This window comes from Chanos chanos, chromosome 1 (assembly GCF_902362185.1).
Source record: "Chanos chanos chromosome 1, fChaCha1.1, whole genome shotgun sequence".
Taxonomy (NCBI): Eukaryota; Metazoa; Chordata; class Actinopteri; order Gonorynchiformes; family Chanidae; genus Chanos; species Chanos chanos.
The window spans coordinates 25,747,211-25,770,822 of record NC_044495.1 but is presented as its reverse complement, the minus strand read 5'-3'; the positions used below and the strand labels follow the sequence as shown (position 1 = coordinate 25,770,822).

General features: G+C 42.7%; 1 protein-coding gene across 2 annotated transcripts in view; it reads right to left on the bottom strand.

Moving 5' to 3' along the window:
- Positions 1–7,704: 7,704 nt before the first annotated feature.
- net1 (neuroepithelial cell transforming 1) overlaps positions 7,705–23,612 on the bottom strand; it is a 26,500-nt gene continuing 10,592 nt past the window's right edge. Inside the window, exons 3-12 of one of the 2 annotated variants that reach the window (XM_030771499.1) lie at positions 19,405–19,464; positions 11,100–11,207; positions 10,809–10,976; positions 10,183–10,245; positions 9,920–10,016; positions 9,746–9,822; positions 9,370–9,627; positions 9,069–9,239; positions 8,584–8,770; positions 7,705–8,464 (exon numbers count right to left, since the gene is read on the bottom strand). In XM_030771499.1, coding sequence (XP_030627359.1) covers positions 8,034–8,464; positions 8,584–8,770; positions 9,069–9,239; positions 9,370–9,627; positions 9,746–9,822; positions 9,920–10,016; positions 10,183–10,245; positions 10,809–10,976; positions 11,100–11,207; positions 19,405–19,464 — 1,620 coding nt within the window. In that variant the 3' untranslated portion in view covers positions 7,705–8,033. Of the gene's footprint in view, positions 8,465–8,583; positions 8,771–9,068; positions 9,240–9,369; positions 9,628–9,745; positions 9,823–9,919; positions 10,017–10,182; positions 10,246–10,808; positions 10,977–11,099; positions 11,208–14,017; positions 14,288–19,404; positions 19,465–23,612 lie in introns of those variants that run through there. The other variant, XM_030771510.1, reaches the window with a different exon arrangement.

The window sequence follows — 23,612 nt, the reverse complement described above, 5'->3', positions numbered from 1 at the left end:
TAGTGACATAAGCATTATTTTCCATTCTAATGGGCTGGGCAATGGATTGTGTATTTGTCTGAATTTTGACAGTCTCTGGAGTTGTATTCATGTCAGTATGACTGATGGTTGTGGGTGGTGAGTCTCTCGCAGGTGTGTGCGATTTCTCCTAAATAGTCCTTCATTGAGAAGAAATCACCCAGGTAAGACCTGGGAGTTTCTGCCTGTTGGACAACTGTCCCTTGTGTTTTCTCTTTGGACAGCCACACTTTATGGCCTGGTTTAACCACTGGGAGTGGACGTGTTCGATGGTGCTTGTTGTATAACTGTTCCTGGTGTTTCTCCTTTAATGTTTCAACCTGTCTGAATTCCTTAATGTTCGGCCAGCATGGAGTCACAGTTTTAGGCAGTTTAGGCAAGTTCGCAAATCCTCCAGTGGTGTTGCACGGTAACTTTATAACCCTTTCGCCTTATCTCCTCTTTCCTTCCACAGTCCTTTCACAGTGGCCACAGCACACTCAGCTTCCCTGTTAGCCTGAGGGAAGCGTAGGCTAGAGGTAACATGGGTGAAGTTGTACTCTGCAGCAAAGTCCTGGAATGCAGCACAGCTGAACTGCGGTCTATTATCCAACATCACAGTCTTCGGGGTGCCGTGGCGACTGAAGCCATCCTACAGGGCACCAGTGACAGTGTTGGCAGAGGTAACGTTGAGGTGAGACTCTTGAATGTAGCCTCAAAAGTAATCAACTACTATAAGGTAAGTTTTCTTCTCCCTGATAAAAAGGTCTGTACCGAAATGTTGCCATGGCCTCTCTGGTATAGGAGTGGTTAGCAGGCCTTCTTTCGGTGCTGGCCAATGTTTTGCACAGGTGTTGCAATGCTCTACTTTCTGTCTGGTCTGAACAGATAGCCCTGGCCACCAGACTGATTGACGAGCTCTGGCTCTGTACTTGATGATTCCTTGGTGCCCCTCATGCAGAATGTCAAGGAGCGCAGGTCTCATGGCTCTGGGAATGACAATCCTTTGTCCTCTCAGCAAGAGATCTCCCACCATTATCAGATATTCTCTCTCTGATCAGTATGGGCCCAGCTCTTGTGGAAGGTGAGACTTTTCAGGTCATTCAGTCCTACAGTAGCGATTGAGTGTGCTGCAGATGGGATCTCCTTTCTGCTTGACTGCAACTTGTCTCAGCCTGTTGTCAGTAGCTGCTAAGCCTTGTATGACCGAATCTGGTGTTTTTGTGCTTAGCAGTGACAACAGAGGCTTGTGATCCATTTCAAGTGTTAACCTCAGCCAGACCAAATAAGAGGACAGACGCTCACATGCCCACGTTGCAGCCAGTGCCTCTTTTTCAATTTGGGCATAATGTTTTCCGCCTCTGATAAGCCTCTTGAAATGAAAACAACTGGTTGCCACTTACCGCTGCCTGGCTCTTTCTGCATCAGCACAGCCCCGAGCCCAAGGGATGATGCATCAGCTGACATGCAGGTTTCTGCAGAGGGTGAATACGGGGCTGGACTCATGGTGAGCTCAGTTCACCTTTCAGTCTCTGGAAAGCTTCTCTTTGTCTTGCTTCCCAACACCATTCCTTTTTCTCAGAAAAGAGGTCCTTTAATGGATGAGTAAATGTTGCAAGGTGAGGTAGAAACTTTCCAAGGTAGTTTGCCATCCCCATCACTCTTCTAATATCTGGTACACAGGAAGGCTCTGGGATCTCCAAAATGGCCTTGACCTTGCCTGGATAAGGCTGAGCGCTTCTGAGGTGATTCTGTGACTCACAAACATTACTTTGTCTTTAGCAAACTCACACTTGTCATTTGATGTCAATCCTACCTCTCCAATCCTCCTGAGAACCTGAAGCAGTCTGAAATTGTGCCCCTCTAAGTCCTTGCCATACACAAGAATATCATCTGTGTGGCCTATCCCTCCTTCTCACCCTTTCAACAGCTGCGTCCTGCGCCGCTGGAAATGTTCTGGGGCAGAGGAAATCCCGAACGGCAATCTACTGAAAGCACAGTGCCCAAACGGGGTCATGAAGGTAGTCAAATGTTTGCTGTCTTCCGACAGGGGAATCGGCCAGGAGTCAGATGTGGCATCCAGCTTCATGAAAACTTTGGCTCCTGTGAGCATGGCCAGGGTATGGTCTACTGTTGGGAGTATATGCCTCTGACGTCTGACCCACTTATTCAGGTAAGATCAGCACAAAGTCAAATTTCCCCCTGTGCCTTGCCACAACAGGGAGTAGGCATGGTGACCTTTGTTATCACGCTCATAGCTTCCACACGTGCCAGTTCTGCTGTTACCTCATCTTGCAGGCGGAAGGGGAACTCTGCGCGGGGACGATGAAGCATATGGGACTGCTCCAGACTCCAAATCAATTGTATAGGGCTGTGGAGAAGCTGTGACATGGAATGGCAGTAACTGCTGCACCAGTGTCTAATTAAAACTCTATGTTCTCCCCATTGAAACTGACTAGTTCATTCCATTCATTTGTTGCTCCTGCAGACAGCTCACCAAGAAAGGCAAATTCCTCGTTCTCATGGTCTACCTGTTCCTCAGCTATGTAGCTGACCACACCAGCTGATCTACATTTCTTGTTGTAATGGCCTTCACGGTGACATTTACGGCATTCAGGACAGTCCTTCCACTTATGTTTATTTGCATTTCCACATCACCCACAACCTGACTGATGTTTATTTTCTGATTTCTTCTGCGGCATGTGATCTTGAGCTTTTCTTTGTCTGTCTAGCCTTCTACACTTCTACACCTTATGCTGTCCGCTTGTCTATTGAGCTGGCACGGAAAATAGTTTGCTATTTTTTCACCACCTCACTCTGTCTCACTTTGGCCATTGCCTTCTCTTCTGAAGTGTGAGCTCAGGATCTTGTTGCATTTGTCCTGACAACTTTGCATCATGTATGCCAATTACAATCCTGTCCCTCATCTTTTCCTCTGTAAGAGCTCCAAATACACAATGTTCTGCAAGGGTGTGAACAGCTGTAGTAAATGCCTCAACATTTTCTCCAGGCTCTGTACACGTCTGCTGAAACGAGCACGTTCGAAAATGACGTTAGGTTAGCTTACACAATAATTCTGAAAAGCTACTGACACTGCATCATATGATTTCTTCTGGCCCTCAGTTAATGGTAAGACAGTTAAATTTCTTCATGGATTTTTTTCCCTTTTTTTTCCCCCGATGAATTTTCTTCGGCCCCGTGGAAGCACACTCTTATCTGACAATCAGATAACTACGTTAAATTTCCTCAGAATTTATTCTGACACCCTGTTATATAAAACAGTGAAATAAAGACGAAGAGCAAGAGCATTCAGTCGATGTAGAAGCATTCTGGGTAAAACCACCCACTCCCATAATTAAACCCTTACACTTCAGACAAACACTATACTTTTCTTGTAAAGAGGCTTGCTCCCCACCCCCACCAACAATTTACAGATATCGTTCACATGAATGTTTCTATTTGCTGGTTCCACAAGTAAAGGGTGACTTAACTAAAAAGTAACTCAGCACCGCTCTCCATGTATGATGTATGATGGACCTTTCTGTCACACTGCAGCCTAAAACACACGTACACTTTCATCTATAAAGCAATTAGTGTTGTCTTTTTACCTTAATGACAATAAATTACAACTTGTATAACCTCCACTAACAGTCTCTTGATTCTTGAACAAGATCCAAGGGTTACAACTGAATTTGTAAAACAGGCTTTTCTCACCTGGCACCTAAGACTTGGAGTTTCTCACAGGATTCTGTGACAAGGGCATTATGATACTTTTTAAGTGATGTTCAATGGTTTTCATCTCCTTCCCTCTGATTATTTTAACACTAATTTACTTGGGTTTAAACCATTTTAAATTTGTCTGATATTTTATAGGATTGTTTTAGTCTCCTAGTTTTATGCAGTGTTCCTCTTTGTTTCTTTTGATTGAATCTGTTTTTGTTGATGTTGTCTTGTAGAGCAGCTGTTCTTGATCACGTATCACTTGCAGAAGGTCTACAGACTATTCCATGGAACTTCCTCCTGAAATAAAGATTAAAAAAAACGCAAAGGTTTAGGCAAGAAAAATCATATCAAGTGCCACAGTGCAAACTCACTGTCATATAAGATGAACATATAATGTTTGACGTATAAACATCATTGTTTACATAAAAATTGAATAAGGATGTTGAAAGAATATTGTCATATGGTCTGATTGTGTTGGTGTGAATTCCTGTGTTTCATTGCATAAGCTCAGTCCTCTGAGTAAGACAGAGTGAAGGCACCAGCTTTGTTATGCAACATGAGTGGTTCGAATTAATGACTGGACCAACAGTTTTAGAGTCTACTTAAAGTCAGGCATTCTCCTGCTTGTTTAAAAGCGCCACAGGCATAAACACATGTACCAGTACACGACAGGACTGGATTTTAAGTCTGAGCTCTGCACTCTAACAGCTCTGCTTCTGCAAAGCCTGTCAGCCAGTTTCTCTGCACCTGGAAAAGAACTCATACAACCGATAAACAATCGATCTCTTTTACCAACATTCATCAGATAGGTTTCTTACTGGTAAATGCTTAATCTACTCTTTCAAGTGACCGTCACTGATACATATCTATGAATTATATAAACCTTTCTAAGAAATGGCAGTGCAATAGGTAATAATTTTCTTGCTTTTTTTAAAGTGCAACAATAACAAAAGTGTTTACTAATAATGAAGGCCCTTGTTGTAATTAAGTCACTGGTTTGTGAAAAAATCTGTGTTCGTCTGCTGACCCAGAGACTCTCATTCTTGTGAATAGTTGTCCATCATTAACGTAAATAGGCTACAGCACGGACAACCTTTGGGAGCCATTGAGCAAACAGTTAGGGAATTTCATTATTCCTCAAAGGAAGACATGAGGCAATTTCCCAGTAAAAACCTGGGCTCTAAACATCACACTGCCATGGGGAGGCCAATTAAAATTACCAAAAGTGAAAAGTCAAACAAATGACTCAAAGCACATAAATGTGTTTACAGTAAGAATAGATTGTCTCTCGCTCCAAACCGATGACATCACCAGTTAACACTGGGCAAACCGCAAGCCACAATCATCATGTCTTTGGACCAATCCTGAACTCTCGCACAAACCCTCACTCAGCCGAATCTCAGGTGTAAACAAACCAGCTGCAAGTTTTATTGATCCAAACTCTTAAAACAAAGCGATGGATGTGTCAAGCAGATCCTGATGGCCCATTTGTTACAGGGCTTTTGAAGTAGGAGCTAAGCGCTGATGTAAATACCATCAGTCTGTGGCTGGTATTTGCGTAATGGGAACCATTTTCTCTTTATCGCACTGCCAACAAGTCATTTGGATTGAAATGTACAAGCGTCAGAGCAGGCTAGGTTGGTAAGGCAAGGATCTTGAGGATTAATTTACCGGCAACATTTGAAAGTTGTAGAAAAGGTGTTGGGGTGCGAAGTGCTTCTTTGCATGACTTTATTTTGTTGTGTTTCAGATATTTCTTGCAATGATAACTCCCTATCAGATGAGCTGGATAAAATGCACACATGCTCTGAGAGTCATAATACTGAGGCCCCTAATAAAGTCAAGGATTTTGTGCAAAAGCTCTTTGAACATGATATGTATGTACACAATCTTAGAGAAATCACACAAGGCAGTCTGAAAAAAACCCCCCAAAAAACCATTGTCTTATGTGCTTGTAAACCAGCTAGGAAAACATCACCCCCATATTCAGATATTTTAACCTCTTGCTATCTACGTGAATTGTCAGTGTGCTTCAAGAAAACCATCACAGAGTCACTGTCTGAAAAAGTTAAGGTGACACACTTGACTTGTTGAATTGCAGAGGCTAGTGCTACAGTGTACTGGTTGCATTGTTGGGTCAAGCTCTATATTGGACTGTATATCATGTACTGCACATTATGAGGACTACAAAGTGAAAGAATAATTATAAGTAAGAATTCCAGTGTCCAAATCACAAATGACATATACAGCTCTTGAAGTCTGCACCTACTGATGGATAAGAGCATATTCTGTGTCCAGAGGATCCATTTTACCTGTGTGACAAGATGCAGAGGGCTTTTCCATTCAGAGGAATACGCTCCCTGCATCCTGAAACATCTGTTAAAATCATTTTAGTAATAATTTAAAAGTGCATTACTGGAACATGCTTGGCTTTAGCCTGAAACATATTAAAGGTGAACTTCACCCCAATAACAAAACACCTGCACAAGCCTGTCGATCTGAAATCAAGCTCTAAAACTGTGTTCAAAGCTTTCATAAAGCAAAAAGATTGCTGTTGCTTGTTCTTCAACAGGCTTTTCAATCATATCAGATTTTATATCAGAAATCCCCTGTGCATGAATGTCAAGAATTCTAGTGTTATTAAAACTAAACATCTTACATAAGCAAAGGTCATCATCTAAATATTTTCAGAAATGATCCGAAAACTAATAAATTCATCCACAAATGTTTGTTTTGTCTATATAGGACTCTGAATATGAGATTTTGTGAAGTGAGTGTGACTGAGAGAAATGCTCGATTATTTAATACCAGGCAGCTCAGGGCCAAAAGCACTCTGACAAAATGGATAATGACCACACAAACTCAGTTTTGAAATGCAAATCTTACACAGACCTTTATTGTTCTTTAATTATGGTTCTTTTTTCTTTTTTTTACACCATATACATACAAGCCACTGCAGTCCTCTTTGTCTTTTCTATGTACTTTGTCTTTTCTACATCCATTTTCAAAAATATTTTCCTTTATTACTTTCTTAATCCCACAGCAATTCATCTTTTCTGCCAACATACCATAAACTTTCTTATTTCACAAACACTGGCTTCTCGCCAGCACATCAAACCTCCATACTTTGTGCAAAGCACCGAAAACCTCAAATCAAGTATGAACACTTACAAACTTCAAGTGCCTCACATCAAAGTCAATCTACTCTTGCCCAAAACAATCCAATGGTTTCCATCTTTTCTAACATTTCTCAAACCCTCTGACAACATACATTTTCTTTCAGTGAACAGTGACGGTCATTCTCACACAACCCTCAGAGACAAGCATGTAGCTGTTCCATTTCTAGCCACCAGTGCAGGTGGCACTCCACAAATAAAGCTCCATGCAAGATGTTACGTTGAAAACTGATCCATCTCATTTAGGGGGGGAGTCAGCTTTTAAAACAAAAAACAAAACAAAACAAAAAAAAAACGGCTCAGTTTAAATTTTACAAAGATAAAACAAACATAGTTCATCTTTTTCATTTCTGAAGCATTACAATGACTATTTAAAGTAGTATTTTCATTTGTTCTTTGAAAAAGAACATCAAATGCATTTGGATTGAAAGTAATGCAGTCATGTGGTCTTATGGCCATGTGGCCAGGTCTAGACATTTGTTTGAGGGTGGCCAATTTGACACATCTCTTTGAAGGGAATGTATTGATATAAGACTTGTCTTCCAGTAAAACTATCAATCAGACTTTTACAAAATGGATTTTAAATTGTCATTTTAGATTCACTTCTTTCTTGGGTTCGCTTCCCTTTTACTCCACACTCTGTACACTCACCTTCTTCCACTAACATCTAAACACAGTGCTGTTTGAATAAAAATAAAAGAGCTACAGTAAATTTCTGATTGAGAATATTAAAAAAAGCAAAACTTTAATTAAAAAAAAAACAAAAATATAATAAAATAACACCATAATAAACAGTAAACAAAAGACAATGGGTATGATCTCTCTTCACACACAAAGCAAAGAGTGTGTGAGATGTGATCTTTGTAATCCATCCCACTGAGATCTGCATATGCACCTCAGCAATACTGCGTCTCTCTGGTGTGGGTAGTTGGAGGGTATTTAAAAGGAAGGTAATATAGCTGCCATTGAGGACAGTAACAGGGAAAACACTGCTTCGAACACATGTAGTTCTGACACACATAAATACAAGTCCGTCCCAACCAGGGCCACATGACGACCTGGCCCTGTCCCTGTTATCGCCACCACGGGCTCCTCTGTGATAGAGTAGTTCTCATAGAGTCCTTTATCCTCTCCTCTCTACACCATAGTTTCCTTCCTCTTGCCCAATGAACAGATTGACCGTTTGTCCTTTTTGGACTTACGGGGTGAGGAAGATGATGATGATGATGATGAAGACGAAGAGGTGGAGAGGGTGGACGTTACAGAGGGAGTGGGGCTGGAGGGTTCGCCTGAGCATGGTGAGTTGGGGACTGACGTAGTGTTCTGTGGGCAGTTTTCGTCTGTTTCTTCCATCTGGAGGACAGCAGAAGTGGTGGAGGAGCGGCGTTTCATGTGGGAGTCGCCCGCTGCTGGAGTCTCGTTTTCGGGGGTCATCGAGCCCCTTTGGACGGATATGGCACTGCGCAGGCAGTTGAGCCACTGCTGCTTGTGGAAAATGTCATTCACCTGCAGCGTGTGGGACTGACCCTGAGCTGGGTCCTGGAAACGCACGCGGAAAATGTTCTTTGCTGCAAGACAAGAGAGAGACAGATCATGATAAATGAAAACTTCTAAATACAGATGGCAGCAACACAATTAAGAATTGGCACTGAGCGTTTTGCATGGAGTTTTAGAAGTCGAGGCTCACCTTTATCTGCGTTGGTGAAAGCTCCTCTAAAGGAACCGCCCATTCGCACGTCTCCGTCCTGCAGGTCATCTAGGATGAGGTCCTGCACTGGGATTGGCTGGCGGTACACCTGAAAACACTGGCGATCGTTACGTGTGACTGGCCGTGTCAGAACCAACACTTCGGTAAACAGGAACACATGCAGTTTCTAAGAAAAGAGGAGGGGGGAGGAAATAAAGAGCGAAAAAAAATGTTGTCATTAGTCATTGATTATTCTGTTTAATCATTACAATTCTTTCACGACATTCAGACCATAACATTCTCTCAGCATAGCAGAGACTGTTATCCCTAAAATTCTTTAGCCGTTGTGTCATGCGCTCTAAAAAAAGCTACATTCAAATTCTTCCAAAGTCCCTTATCTGAAACAAAGTCCCTGTTTTGAAAGATCTCAGCTGGCATATCTGTGCTCAGGATAGTGTGACTGTGTGTATTTGAGAGATACTCACTGTTCCACTCTTGTTGCGAAGTTCGCCGTGGCAGAGCAGGGTCTTGGACTGCTCAATGCGTGGATCTTTCTGTCTGTCGTCCAGATACTCCAGCTTATCAATGTAATACTGACACTCAGACTCTCCCTTCTTCATGTTAATGTCTGACAGCACACCCTGGATGATGCTGATCTGGAGACAAAAAAAACAACACTGATTATAGACCAAACCAACAATCACAAAAACCCATCATGGGGTTCCAGGTCTATGGCCAGGTTTTAAGTGCGAGTGTGGCTGTGTTTGTGCATGCTTGTCTCCTTACCGCTTGCTCCAGACTGGCTGTGTCGGGGTGCTCTGGAGGAGTGTGTCTGAGGATCTCCTTCAGGAGCAGTGGGTATTTGACCAAGCGTGAGCGGGGGATGTCCAGGAAGCTCCACAGGTCCAGCTTGCGGCTGAAAGGCGACTCAAGGCACCGTTGCAGGAAGTCCTGCACACGTGGGTCTTGTTTCTTCTGGTCCAGCAGGGCCTTGGCTGCCAGTTGGTTACTGCAGTAAGCCCTGTAGGCATTCAACCTGGGCAGCTACAGGGGGAGTGAATAAAGAGAACCAATAAATAAATCGATTCTCTCATTCTCAATAAATCACCAAGTTCAGGACAATAGGACTGACATCACACTGGTCAGAGGCTGTAGTACCCACCCAATTGACGACGATTTGGCCAATCTGTCCCACTGTGCCATCGGGGCCGGTAGCCTTTGCAAGTTCAGCCAACAGATCTGCAGATGAGGAGAAAGGGGATTGGGTTAGATCTGCTGTACTACACTCACAGAGACAAAAGGCATCAATAAAATCCAGACAGTCTGTGATCCTCACCTTGATGCAGTGGGATGTACGCATCCAGATCACCAAATATATGTGTCAGCTCTTCCTCAGACATGATCGACAGTTTCAGCATTGGATCATGATAGGCCTGTAAACAATAAATACCTCAGTTAGTCACAGTTTACTCTAGAATACTATGCTATACAGAGGAACCTTGTTAAAAAAAATACACCATCCTGTCTTGCCATTCTATAAAAAGGACCATTCTATTGTTTGATGTTTGTTTTAGATGTACTTTTCCAATGAGTACAGACCTTTCGTGCTAGCTGGAGGTCCTCGATCAGATCTTGTTCTCCACGAGACAGCTCAAATATTGCCTGAAGGGAGAAATAGAAGATTTTTTTTTTCAACTTTTGGAACACATTACACTACGCAGTTACTTGCAGAACTAACCATACAATTCAAAGACAAATAACAGAAAATTCAGTCACAGGAGGATGATTCAAAGTGAGCTTCTCTTCTCCTGCTAACTAACTCCGCAGTGGGAAATGTTTGCGGCTCTCACAGTTTGCTGTCATGTCTGCTAGAGATGGATGTGGATCAAGGAAAGGAAGAGGCCATGCGTCAGACCAGCATGTCTCTGTTAGTTTAGCACGTCTGGCTTGGAGGCAAGAGAATGCAAGCTAGCTGGTCTCCTTTCCTCTCATAATCTGGCAGACATGCAAGAGTACATGTGAAACAAACACAGCCAGTATGAGAGGGAGAATGACCAGGAAGGCATCCAAGCTCCAGGCCTTGTGGGTTTAACAACTCACAAAGGTCTGATTCAGCAGTTTCTGGCTCAGAGACTAGGGCTGGATTTAATGGTCTGGTTTGGGAATATCTGGGGAGTCCTGCGTGACTAAAAGATCTGGCTCAAAACTCTGGATGTTGCTCTTACCTCCTGTCTCTTGATCTCCTTGGTAGAGAAGGTACCCTTCTGATGGACATCCAGGGTCTCTGACCACAGTGTGCTGTTCCTCCGTTTAGGGGGAGTTGGCACCGCCGCTTTGCTGCAGGGTTTCTGGGGCACGCCCGGCGACCTGCCATCACCCCGAAAGGAGATGGACTATAGACGGGAGAAAGGCAACAAGTTAGGCATAACAGAAGGCAACCATTCTCAGTTTTGCTTCCCTGCGCCCGCCGAACGTTTAGGACACAGGAAAAATGGGGTAGTGATTCGGAGCCTCACCTGGATGGTCTGGCCGAAGCGACGGACGGCCCCATTCTTCACGGGAGAGATGAGGTTCGCCAGCGAGGTCACTCTGCCCAGCGGCCGCACACGCTTAGTACTGGGTTCCTGTAGACAAAGAGAGGGAAGAAGCAATTAAACTGCTGTTTAGTAAGTCAGCTGCAATAAGAGAGAGAGAGAGAAAGAAAAGAGCAGTGGTTTTTGCCTGAAACTGCTTGTATGATCTGTGTATGGTTTGTCACAGGACTTCATTTCCCTAGTTTCTCTCTGGCCTTGCACTGCATGGGGCCTGCACAGAGGAGGGAGAGGTTGGGGGGCTGGTGTATTTGGGGTCAGACTGGCTGGCGTTTCCTGGGCCACAAACATCCATTCAGAAGTAAGGGCTGCTTATTGGAACAGCTGTTTGGCCCATCATGTGAAGGTTTACCCTTCCAAATGCACAAAACTCCTCTCTCACTGCCGCTTTAGAGATCAGGTGGTCTGAAGGCATGCCTAGAATGCACAAGATCCTGTTTGCAGCTGTCCCATGTAGAGACAAACACACACACACACACACACACAGTCATGGCCTGACTAAAGCAAAAACACCCACTAATCAGAAAAGGTGATTTAGCCTCCTAACTGGGTAAAACAACTGCTGTTTACTTTTTTTAATTCAGTCTCAGGGGGAACTGTTTGAGTGGTCAGGGAGACTATAGACCACCTAAGAGAAGGCTGGTCTGGAGAAAAGACAGGGAGTTCTCCATGACCCCCCCCCCCCTCTGCTCTTTGTTCTTTCCCTCACTTTTCAGAGAGGTGTTTATGGGTACCTGTCAGGGCAGGCCCTGTAACCCTTGCGTGAGAGTGAACATTGCACCTGAAGCACTATGTAAAGGAAATAGGGAGGTGGCATTCAATTCAAAACCCAAATGAGTGGGAGTTCAGCCAACATCAACAATCCACCACTATCAGAGCAGATGTGATTTCACAGCGCTAAACACAACAGATATTTATGCCATAATCACTAGCCTTTAAATTGTGGCTAATGTTTTTGAGTCTTAAAAGGAGAGCACAGACAAATGATTACACTGCTGCTCCATTCAGAACACATCAAACAATATGGAGGTTATTACAGGGCTGTGTGTTTTCGTCTTGGCGCATAGCAGTGAACAGACTCGCCATTCACGCTGAGTTCAGTGGAGACAGCTGCAGAGCAGACCCTCTGGCTAACTTCGTAGGAGCAGTTACTGCGGTCCAACTGCACACGTCAGCCTGCAGCCACCAGACAGACCTAGACTGGAACAGTCTGTAATCGACCGACTTGACTGAACTAGCTAGTGCCATCTTGAGACAGCCATACAAATACTGCAACCACATCTAAAAAACTACTGGCAAAAAAAAGGGTCAAAAGTATCACCACTAAGGAAACACTTAATCTTTCATTTCTAGGCTTTAAACTATAATGTTCGAGATCTTGGATGAATAGTCTCAATTAGCTTATATTGGGTAAATCACTGAAAAACGTCACCTCATATGTAATTGTCTGTGTTTAATAAACTCTGGAAATAGGGTGCTGCCTTGTGGCGCTTTTCCTGCCATTTGGGGCAGCCTGCAATAATAAACTTTTAACTTTTTTTCCCCCCCTCTCCCCCAAGTGCATATTATCTTGTGGAAAGAGAAACAAGTAGGCAGACAGATAGACTGGTAGGAGTAGCCATTTCTGGTCCTGCTGACTGAGAAGGAGCTCCCAGGAGAGTTTGGGTTTTTTTTAAGCACAAAGGCAGGAACACCCACCCATTTGGATCCAAGATAACGGCTACAAATTGCACTCTTTTATTTCACCACTCCGTAGACTCTAAAAGTAATCCTCATATTGCCCTTCTCTTTGCATCACTTATATGAGTGTGTGTGATTTGCGCCTGTGTCTATGCGTTCTCAGTTACTCACTCAGGCCCTGGTAACAGACCACTGATTAGAGGCTAACCAGATAAGAGCTGTTCCTTACCTAAGCGTCACACACAAACCTCCAAACTATTTATTCAAGAAGTAGACAAAAATGCTGAGGCCACTTCTAAGTAACAGGCTTTGATGCAGCTCAAAGAGGAACAGAAAAAGAAAGATTGTGACACAGAAGTGACTAAAAATTTGTAAAGGAACTGGCCCATCACCACATCCTCACACTCATTCATGAACCCCTCACAACTTCTCTCTTTGGTTTTCCCGACAATTCAAACCACATTCAGAATGACAGATCCAATATGGCCGCAGAAAAAAAAAAGTTATACATATATATATATATATATATATTGAGAGGGAAAAGAAGCCTTAACAATGTGTATGCCTTTCTTTTTACGCCTTTTGCGCTCTCTCTCCAGTGGTCTGTTAGACGCACACCTGGGCTGAGGGCTACTAAATGTTTAATGGCTTTGCAGCTCCTGGAATGCTCTCACTCTGCAGTGTACTCACACCTTTAGACACCCAAAGGGCTATTGTGTCCACCTGAACCTGCTCATCAGGTCTGGAGTAAAGCAGCAGGGGCAAAATTCAAACCACCTGTTCAGACACATTCATTCAGTACAGTGTCTCTAACAGACTGACTGAAAACAGTCAGAGCAAACAGCCAAGTTATAGGCTTAATCCCAGAGAAGTCCAGGTAAAGGGCCTCTACCAGATACTGCGTGCTCAAACGCATGCATGACCTCACAGCTACACACCCTGCCAACACACACACACACACACACACACACACACACACACACACCTATACTTGTTGATAACATTTGTTCTAAGGACACTGCTTAGGGAAGATAAGAAGAGGGCAAAGTTCAGAATCACCTGGTCTAGTCATCTGATTAAGGAAGGTAGGTTTCAAGTAAACATTCATCCCCCTATAGAGAGAAAATGACTGGACAAACAGCACGTCTAGCTCTGGGCCTCACCTCTAGCTCTTTGTTGGTCTGGTTCTGGCAGTCTATCACTTGCAGAGTCCGTTTGATAGGCACCAGACTGCCCAGTTCATCGTAAGCCACCATTTCTTTGAGTAAAATCCACTGGTTGTTTTCTGTTATTCCCAATAGGTAATGATATTCCACAGAAGGTAACAAAAAAGCAAAAATAAATACAGGCAGCTGTAAAAGGGGGAACAATAACAAAAATGTGTCCCCTCAAGTCTTCTTCGTCCGCCTCAGCGGAGTTCTAACGCTCTTACACACAGTGCGCTCAAACAATCTTTGACTTTGCTCTGTCTGAAAGGGAGTGAGGGAGGGCTAATATACTGGGAGTGAGGGATCGGCTCACAAACCCCACCCACTTAAAGGGAGATTGAGTGTGGGAGTGTGGAGAGAGGTAGAGCTAACTCAGCCCTAAGTGGAACCAGGGATAGAAATGTGTCTGAGAAGTCAAGCAACCAAGATCTTTCTGTTGATATTTTACACACAAAGAAAACATTTAGTGAGAAGTGACACTTCATGAGCGTGGTATAACACAGAAATGTTTAGACTGATGATGATACCTAAGGTCAAGAGGAAAAAACCCAACACTTTCATGTAACACTTGAAACCTAGAGGTAACCAACTACAAAATACTTTTAATAAATAGGTAAGAGTTGTAGGGAGCCATTAAACATGTGAAATGGCATTCAACATCTCACTGCTGTGTATCAAATTCTCTCTTCCTTGATGAGAATGTTTACTTGCCATTTCTACAAAAACAGTGTCATTTTTCTCTTGACTCCTCAGAGAGCACAGAGCTATACATCACTCTGCAGTGAAAGTCCGACTCCCTCAGTGGATTCTCTGTGTAAATGTGGATTGGTTTTGGTGGGAGGTGTAAGGTACAGGCCTGATTGTTCTGAGTCGTTATCACTCTCTGATCAGCAAGAGGGGGACGATCAATTACAATATCAATCAGAGAACTGAGAGACCCCCTCTTCACACACTCAGCTTGTCTGCCCTGTAACCTGTATATTGGGGGAGATGTAGTGTGTGTGTGTGTGTGTGTGTATACATGTGTTGGGGTGAGGGGAAGCGTCTATATAAACAAAAAGTTTCACAAACAAAAAAAAAAAAAAAAAAGAGAGAGAGAGAAACTGAAACACGCCACACCAACGACAGAACTCGCGTAACAATAGTTGCCTCTTCATTCCAGTTTTCTTTACACAAAACTCCACACAGAGCTCACTGGGTCACATCCATGCAACAGCAAACAACATACTCAAAAATCTAAAAATGACCATATTGGTTTTATTGACGCATTCTGATAGACCAGGTATCAATAGTAATCACTGCTCAGTGTGAGATGTAAAAAAGGACACAGGGGGTGTGTGTGTGTGTCTTAGGTATAAAACGGTGTACACTGGGCCAGAGTATATGCTGAGCATATGGAGAACAACCCTATGGCCCAAAGGCTACCCTCCTGAGTAAATACTTAAGTGTGAAAAGGGACATATGCAACACTGTGTACGAGTGTTGGAACACAACTGCTCCACCACAGGAGCCCGACAGCAGGAACAGGACATGCACCTTTCACTTGCGTTTTGATTTTAGACGGACCCGAAATCAGCCTGCTGTGGTACACACATAAAAAACAAAAAAAAGAACAAACCACTGTGTCGCTGACAGTGAATTCACAACCGACGTGTGGGTGTCTTACAGCTGCCAGAGGGAGATGTATGGCATTACTCATGCCACGGGGAGACAAAACAGTACCACTCCTCAGTGTTTTAACAACGGGTGTGACCCTGTTGTGAAGGAACATGGCCAAACCTGCACACCTCTCTTTTGCTAAACAACACAACCATGACAGATGGAGTTAGGGAGCTGAGTGAAAAATATGATGCCCTGAGGTGTTAACGCACGCACAGCTGAGTCACCGTAGTCCTCTCCACAGGTCTGTGTCTGACCTGCCAGGACACTGAGGGCTCCTGCTTCAGAACGGCACTGAACGTTCTTTGCGCAGTAATGGAGCTGAGAGCACCTCACTCAAAATGTGGGAAAGACATTAAACCAGCAGATTTGCAATGCAGAGACTGTGTGAGCAATCATAACAAAAATCACCCCCTTGTGGCAAGAGTGGTACTGCAGTCCTGCTAGATCATAGCTTAATATTAGAGTTAAGACTCTTTCTCTCTCTCAGGTCATAGGAGAAACGAGATGATGGGAATGGAAGACAACAGTGTTTTTTTTTTGGTTTTGTTTAACGGAGCAGTGGGATAGTGGGTGGTCCTCTGAGCTTTCTTTGGTTAAACTCAACACTTCATTAATGTAACTGAGGAGCTGATATGAATCATATGAACTAATCACACTAAACAGTGACTGTGAGTTAAACAAACCGTGTGGTTGTAACTCCTACACAGTTGTGGACTCATGGTTGCTGATGTCTCAGGTGAGCAGACAAGCTGGGACAAAAAGTGTATGAGTGTGGGTCTGGACCTTTAGGGCAGAGTGAAGGGCAAGTCAAAAAAACTGAGTCTCTCTTTCTCTCTTCAAAACTCCTGTCTTTATCTCCAATCACTTCTCTGTCTCTTCTTCACTACATCTGCTTGCCTTTCTTGCTTCCTTGCTCATGATCACCTCATACTCTCAAACATGTTCCTCTTACTGTCTTTTACCAGTGTTCTCATTTTCATTTTACCAGTGGTTCCTGAAGTATTCTCATACAGGATGTTGGTGTACTAGCTGATATGCAATGACACACCCTTGAGTAGACAGGAGGTGGCTGAAAAATATCTTCTCTCTCTTTTGCTTTCCTGTTATCTCACTCTGAAATTGCCCGTCTTATTCTTATAACTCCCACTAGGCTTGGGCTTCCAGTTAACACTTAGGTCTAACAATATGGCTGGTCACAGACATAGAGACAACTCCAACACTACTCTCCTACTTTTCTGAAATGTTTGCTGTTAAATGGAGCCTCTACTGCTAGATTTGAAAAAGAGCACTTTGCCTCTTCACGGTCGGTATGCTGGGGAGTGCAGGTGTGTGCATTTTGGGGGTGGGGGTGGGGGTGGTGGTTGGGGTCAGAGAAGCGGATGTGTGTAGTTAAACAATAACAGTAAATTACATTTGCCAATAAATAACAAATGTTACTCTCACTCCTACGGAAGTTGACCAGGTGACTGTGTATGTGTGGATGATTAGCCATGATACAAAACACTCCAGTGACACGTGTCATGTTACAGTATTTCTGTGACAGTGTCCTTTGATCGGAGAAAACTGTCAGAGGGGATAACCAGTGAACATGACTGATGTGAAGAAAATCTGCCTCAGACTCACAGACTACAACACCATTATCATCATCCTTATGATGATTATAATTATTTCTTCTTCTTCTAAAATGGGATCAGCCAAACTAGACTCATTCTGAGAAGTGAAAAACATTTCATTAATTAATTTATAATGATTTTCATGGCTACTTTATTCTGCTGCACTGGCAAAACCAGAGAATGCCATCAGGTATAAAGCAGCAGAGCTGAAGTTGGGATGCCTTTTACATTTCTTTTTATTGCTCAATAGTTTATTCAAATGCCTTCGACAAAGAGAACACACCTTCAACAGTCCTGGTTGCTAATAAACACAGCAGGTAACCAATATCCACACATACTACTCACCCATCAGACGCTCATACACACAGACAGGGGAGTAGACAGCCGTCCGCCAACACACAGAAACACTCACATTCCCACACAGGGGGACAGTGAGCAGACGCAGTAGATAAAAGAACCAAATGAAAATGTAAACAGAAAGTGGTTCAATTTGTCATTCTGATGATAAACACCAGAGTGAGGCTCGTAAACTGACACAATTGAGTTCAGTTTGGTGTGCACTGAAGCAGGTGGACATCTTCTCAATCATCTAATGGACGGGGGGGGTGGGGGTTCCCATATACCCCCCTATCCTCAGTTAGGCCTATCAGTACACCTGAAGGGGGCATTCACAGGGGTAGTTTATGACATTGGAAAAAGGCTATGGGAAGTCCTTAAGATAAACTGGTGAGACAGGTTTGTTGGAAAAGGCCGGTATAAACAACAGATAAAGCAAGAGATTATATGCGGACTTAGTATGTCAGACTGTGCTTGGAGTTACAGTTTTTAACCAGGAACTATGACTGTGATGCCTAAACAAATGATTCAAATCAAAGCCTTGCTCTTGCGATCTGTGGGTATTTTTAAACCGGGCTGTAAAAATAGAGTAGGACTAAATTCATGTGAGGAGATATTCCACATGGAGCAATTGGTTTCAGTCCTAAATGACCACCATCAAACACTCTAAGCCATACTCCACTGAATTAAAACAATTACAGATAAGACTAGAAACAAAATCAAATATAAAGACAAGTGTCCTTAATGTGCCCACTGAAGTGTCAGGGCATAATGGGGTCTGATATCTCCACACATGGGGAGGTTTCTATCCTAACTGTCATTACTGCTGAAGTGCTCCGTTTTGGAAGTGTTCTCTCTTGCTGCCTTTGCGGAGCATTGAGAACTTAGGTGTGTTCAGTGTTACACAGCATAACACAACATGTTGCTAAGGAGGACTACTGATGAAGTGATTGTCCTACGCTGGGGTGCTGGCGTAAGTGAAGCTCTGTGGTTTCAGTGACGGCTGTTTCACACAACAGTTCTTCATATCCTACATCAGCTTTCCCAATTCATGTCCCTTTTTTTTTTTTTTTTTTTTTCCTTAAGTTTCCAAAACAAGGATAATGACTTCATGTAGAGGGCATACAATTTGGTAGATGAAAATTTAGATTAGTCATGGAAAGTTTGGAGATAACATTCCCAAAAACAGAGGTTATAACCACTGATCTTGATTATTCAAGTGAAAAAAAAAAAAAAAAAAAAAAAAAAAAGAAACAAACAAACAAAAAAACCCTCCACAGTGTGTTTATTCTTGTTTTTTCTTTGCTTCTGTGTTTGTTAATAAGAACAAATGCCTTTGGTCTCTGAGGACTGTAAGGTCTGCTGAAGTCAGTGATGTTGCTTAGGTACACAGAGGTGGCTGGGCACTGCTGTCTCTGTGGCCGTCACTCTGATAAACAGGCTGACACTAGTCTAACACCGCTCCCAGGTCAGTCTGCTTACCCTTAATTCACTCACCTTGAAGTCAAAGCTTCACAGGCTGACACTAGTCTAACACTGGTCCCAGGTCAGTCTGCTTACCCTTAATTCACTCACCTTGAAGTCAAAGCTTCATAGGCTGACACTAGTCTAACACTGGTCCCAGGTCAGTCTGTTCACCCTCAGTTCACTCACCTTGAAGTCAAAGCTTCACAGGCTGACACTAGTCTAACACTGGTCCCAGGTCAGTCTGTTCACCCTCAGTTCACTCACCTTGAAGTCAAAGCTGCACAGGCTGACAGCATCTTCGTCCTTATCTCTGCGCTTCCGTTTCTGTGGATCAAAGAAACGGAAATAAAGCCGGTCACAATCTAATACACACACTTAAAGGTAGTTACTTTTACACACGAGCTCTAAAAGTACACAGTACGCTTATCTCTAATAGTCAAATGAAACGATCAGTCATTCTTATTGTGTTACACACTCACATATAGATAGATAAGCATAGAAGCATGATCATATACTAAACCAATTCCAGTAAGACACACATATTCCTCGCATCATAAAGCAAACACACCTACATTACAAACTTTCTTTTTTGCAAAGCGGGGGGGGGGGGGGGGGGGGGGGGGCATGATGAGTAAAAGGCAGGAAAGCAAATTACTATATTTCTGCCATCTTCATCAGTCTCCACATGTCTGAAGTGACCAGCCAGGTGGTTCATTCTGTATCTGCAGAAAGCTGTCCTATAACAGCCTACACTGTCAGGTACAATGGCTACCATGGAGGTCCATTAGTGACAGGAAGAGCTGCACTGCTCCTGGAAATGCTTGCACCCAAGTGTGTAAGAGTGTGTGTGTGGTAAGAGGGAGGTACTTGAGTGTGTAAGAGTGTGTGTGTGGTAATAAGAGGGAGGCAGCTGCACGTGAGAAGTGTGACATACGGAGGAGGGGACAGAAGCGTGAAAAATGATAGGGGTTTTCCCAGTGTAGGGCTGATCATTAAAGACCAGCAGGGTCAATGTCGTCAGAGCTCAGCTCCTCAGCTTGGTTCTCTTCCTAAAGGAACTGGCCTAGCAATAGACCAAAGTGCAGTTTGTTTTACAGCAAAGGACACAGATTTGTATTTTAATACAAACAGATTCCTGTACATGCACATGCAGAAAGGCAAGATTGGACTCACATTATATGTTAAGGCATGGCTCAGTAAGACCCTTTGGTCTACTTAAAACTTATTCACAGGTTAGCACTTTCACAGCAAGTCTGATGAAGAGCACTGTAAATGACTTATAATAGTCCACTCTCACAAGAGATTATCCACATTACAGTACATTACAGTAAATTACAGCCCATTCAGATAACTTTCATTACACTGTTAATTTTTAGATATCTCAGTCTAATCAATCTCATCTGGAGATGCTCAGAGGATAGTAAACTTAACATGAGGGGACCTTCCCAGCGTTCATTGGTTAAAACTGTGTTTGTGAGACAGTTATGCTGAAGCTTAAGCTGGAGGGTGCTGTATATTTACTCTGGGCCAGAGTTAATGAGGGGGTTCAGTCAGATTACATTTGAGTAGGTAGTCGTTTTAATGATCATTACCTGAATGATGAAGATAAATGGATTCGTTAAATGCCTTATCAGCTCAATTCAAAGTCAACAAACAAGGCAGTGAAAAGAACAATAAGATGATAACTCACGAATAAAAATCCCTTTTCAGACACAACAAAAGTAAGAATCAATCAAGTAGTTCAAGTATGACGTGATGGCTTCTTTGCTAATTCCGAGAGCTGATGAGTGTAATTAGCAGATGAATGAAGTGCAGTTCATGCCTTACAGAAACTGGCACTAGGCATCTTGTGATTGATGGGTTTGCTACTTTAAAGTTAGCAGATAAAATGAAAGACCAGGCCAATCAGAAAGTCAGGACATACGTGCAATCGGCCTCATTCACCAAGCGTTTCTTGAGAAGAAACTTGCTCTTAAAACCCACTTACGCATTGTTCTGACATTCACCAATGTTTTCTTATTTGGGATTTGTTCTTCGGTAAGAACAGAATCTACACACACTCAAGAGCACCCTTACACACATTTGAGTGCTGACATGTTTGTGCAAAATAATCGTTTATTGCATTTTCTTCAATTCTGCAGTTGTATAGTATTATAGGATTTAAATTAAAAATATTATTGTATCATTTATAATTTGTTTAGAATAATTAAGATGCATTAATATCCATTAAGCGTTATGGTCTTTTAAAATAAATAAACACCACACTAACACTTTATGTACCACTCCAGAATGTAGTGCATATTTATTCATACTTTTGTACAGCGAACAAAAAGAGCAATATGAGAATATAACAGCTGATGGAGACTGTGATGAGTGAGTAGTAGTTTTACTTACACTACTTATGGGTCTCATCTGAAACCAGACAGGTTGTAAAGCAGGTATGTGAAAATCAGTCAGTTTTACTTTTACAAATGGATAAATATTAAAATACCTGGACAGAACAGACACAGCCATTGTAGCCTTTGCTCCTGTCTGCTACTCTATGCACGTTGCATTAAATCATTAAAGCAGGAGCAGAAGTGATGGTTCAAGCTACTTGATGGCTGTTTCGAAAAAAAAAAAAAAACATAAAAAAAACCCCACCTCGTAATAACGAGAAATAAAGTCAGAATTGTGAGAGATAAAGTCGGAATTGCGAGAGATAAAGTCGGAATTTTGGGGAATTTTTTGGCCAAAATGGGCTTCCATAGATTTCTGTGCATGCACACGGCCCTGCAGTCTCATGCCCTTTTATGGAGATTGGCGGGCGTTTACCTATGCTAATTTGGAGCAACTGGCACGTGCTTTCAATTTACGATGACAATGGGATTGCAAAGGCGCGAACAATTCTGTAGTTTAAGAACATGAAACGAATCTTACGTAGACCTTTTCTTAGGACCTTTTTCAAGAGCAAATTTAAGAAAACATTTAGGAAGACATTGGTGAGGCCTAGTGTGAATTAAAACTGGTTTTTTTGGAGTGAACACCATAAAGGCTGGGTTCACAACTAAGTTAACTTACACATGAGAGGAAATGAAGAAATGAAGAGGTTGAAATGAAGAGGTCATATGGGAAGAAAGGATAGTAGGGGAGTAGATGGGGAAAAAGCAGGGGAGAAGAAAGAGTGTTCTTTTTTCAGAGAGAAGAGTCATACATGACATGAAGCAAAACTGATCAAACAAACCCCTGAGGCTGCACTGACATAGCACACAGTTGAGGCCCCGCTTCATTTCATGTGAAAAGTGATACACATTCAATCATGTCCGGTGTGCTCTAAAACGGCTTAGCCAATCTTTCAAGTTCTCAACTAGAAAGAGAAAGAACGTAGAGACATTTATAAATGTCATCAGGGAATGACAAATCAAGAGGGGTTGGGCATGGACAGGTATGTTAGCTGTACGGAAGAGTAGCTTGGCTTCATTTATCTTTCTCTTCACCACGCAGTGCATGAGTAACTATTACATCTCTCGCCCCCAGAGTGGTGGTTAAGCACTGTGTTGGCAATGACGAAATAGAATGTGTAATTCAGGTAAACAGAAAAGAAATTCCTAATGTTTTTTTCCAAAGCAAAAAACAAGGTCATATGATTTTTTTTAATTGTTCTGCTTATTAGGCAATGATATTGGGTTACCAACAACAAGAGGAAGCAGTGTCTTGTTTTGGCACTGTAAAGGGACTGAACTTTCTAAGCAGACAAGGTGTCAGTTTCTGGAAGCTATCCTGTAATGCCACAGTGAATCACAGATAGAAACTTCAAATCTGAGTATTAAGTACTGAATTTCAGTTCTTGCTCTATGTTAATGTTTTAATGAAAGACAACTGGACTTACAACCACAGCTTGGAAACACAGAAACATAAGGCTAGCCGTGGCAGCATGGTTTGGTGAACCCTGCAGCAATTACCTTTGAGTACCATTTAAAGGTAAGTCTAGTTAGACTCAGATCTGGTTAACTAAATCTCATTCTCCACATAGGCATCTCATCACTGAGGCTCCATGGTTTGCACCAACTTAGTGGCAGGAAGTGTTCCACATCAAAAACATACCAGTATCCACAGGCTGTAATCACGTTTGAAAAGGCAAGAGAAGGGATGAGGGTTTGGGAGGTTAGGTACATAAAAAAAGGACTTAAAATGTTCCTCTTCTTACCTCAGAAGAATTTGAGAGGTGAGATAATGGGACTGAATTGGACGTGTAATCAGTTCCATGTGTTTGCTCAGTGATCTTAAGTGGCAGAAAAATATCAAAGTGAATGTTTGGAACGGGATCAAGCACCCCCCCCCCCCCCACTCACTCCCCTCATTCTCCTCAGATGAGGGATGGATTGAATTTCTCTTGGCCGTCATAAACTGTGGAATGTTTTGGGTCTTTTGGTTCTTTCCTAATCAGTCTCTCCACTCTGTTTCCAATCAGGAACTAGTTCACATTTATAGTG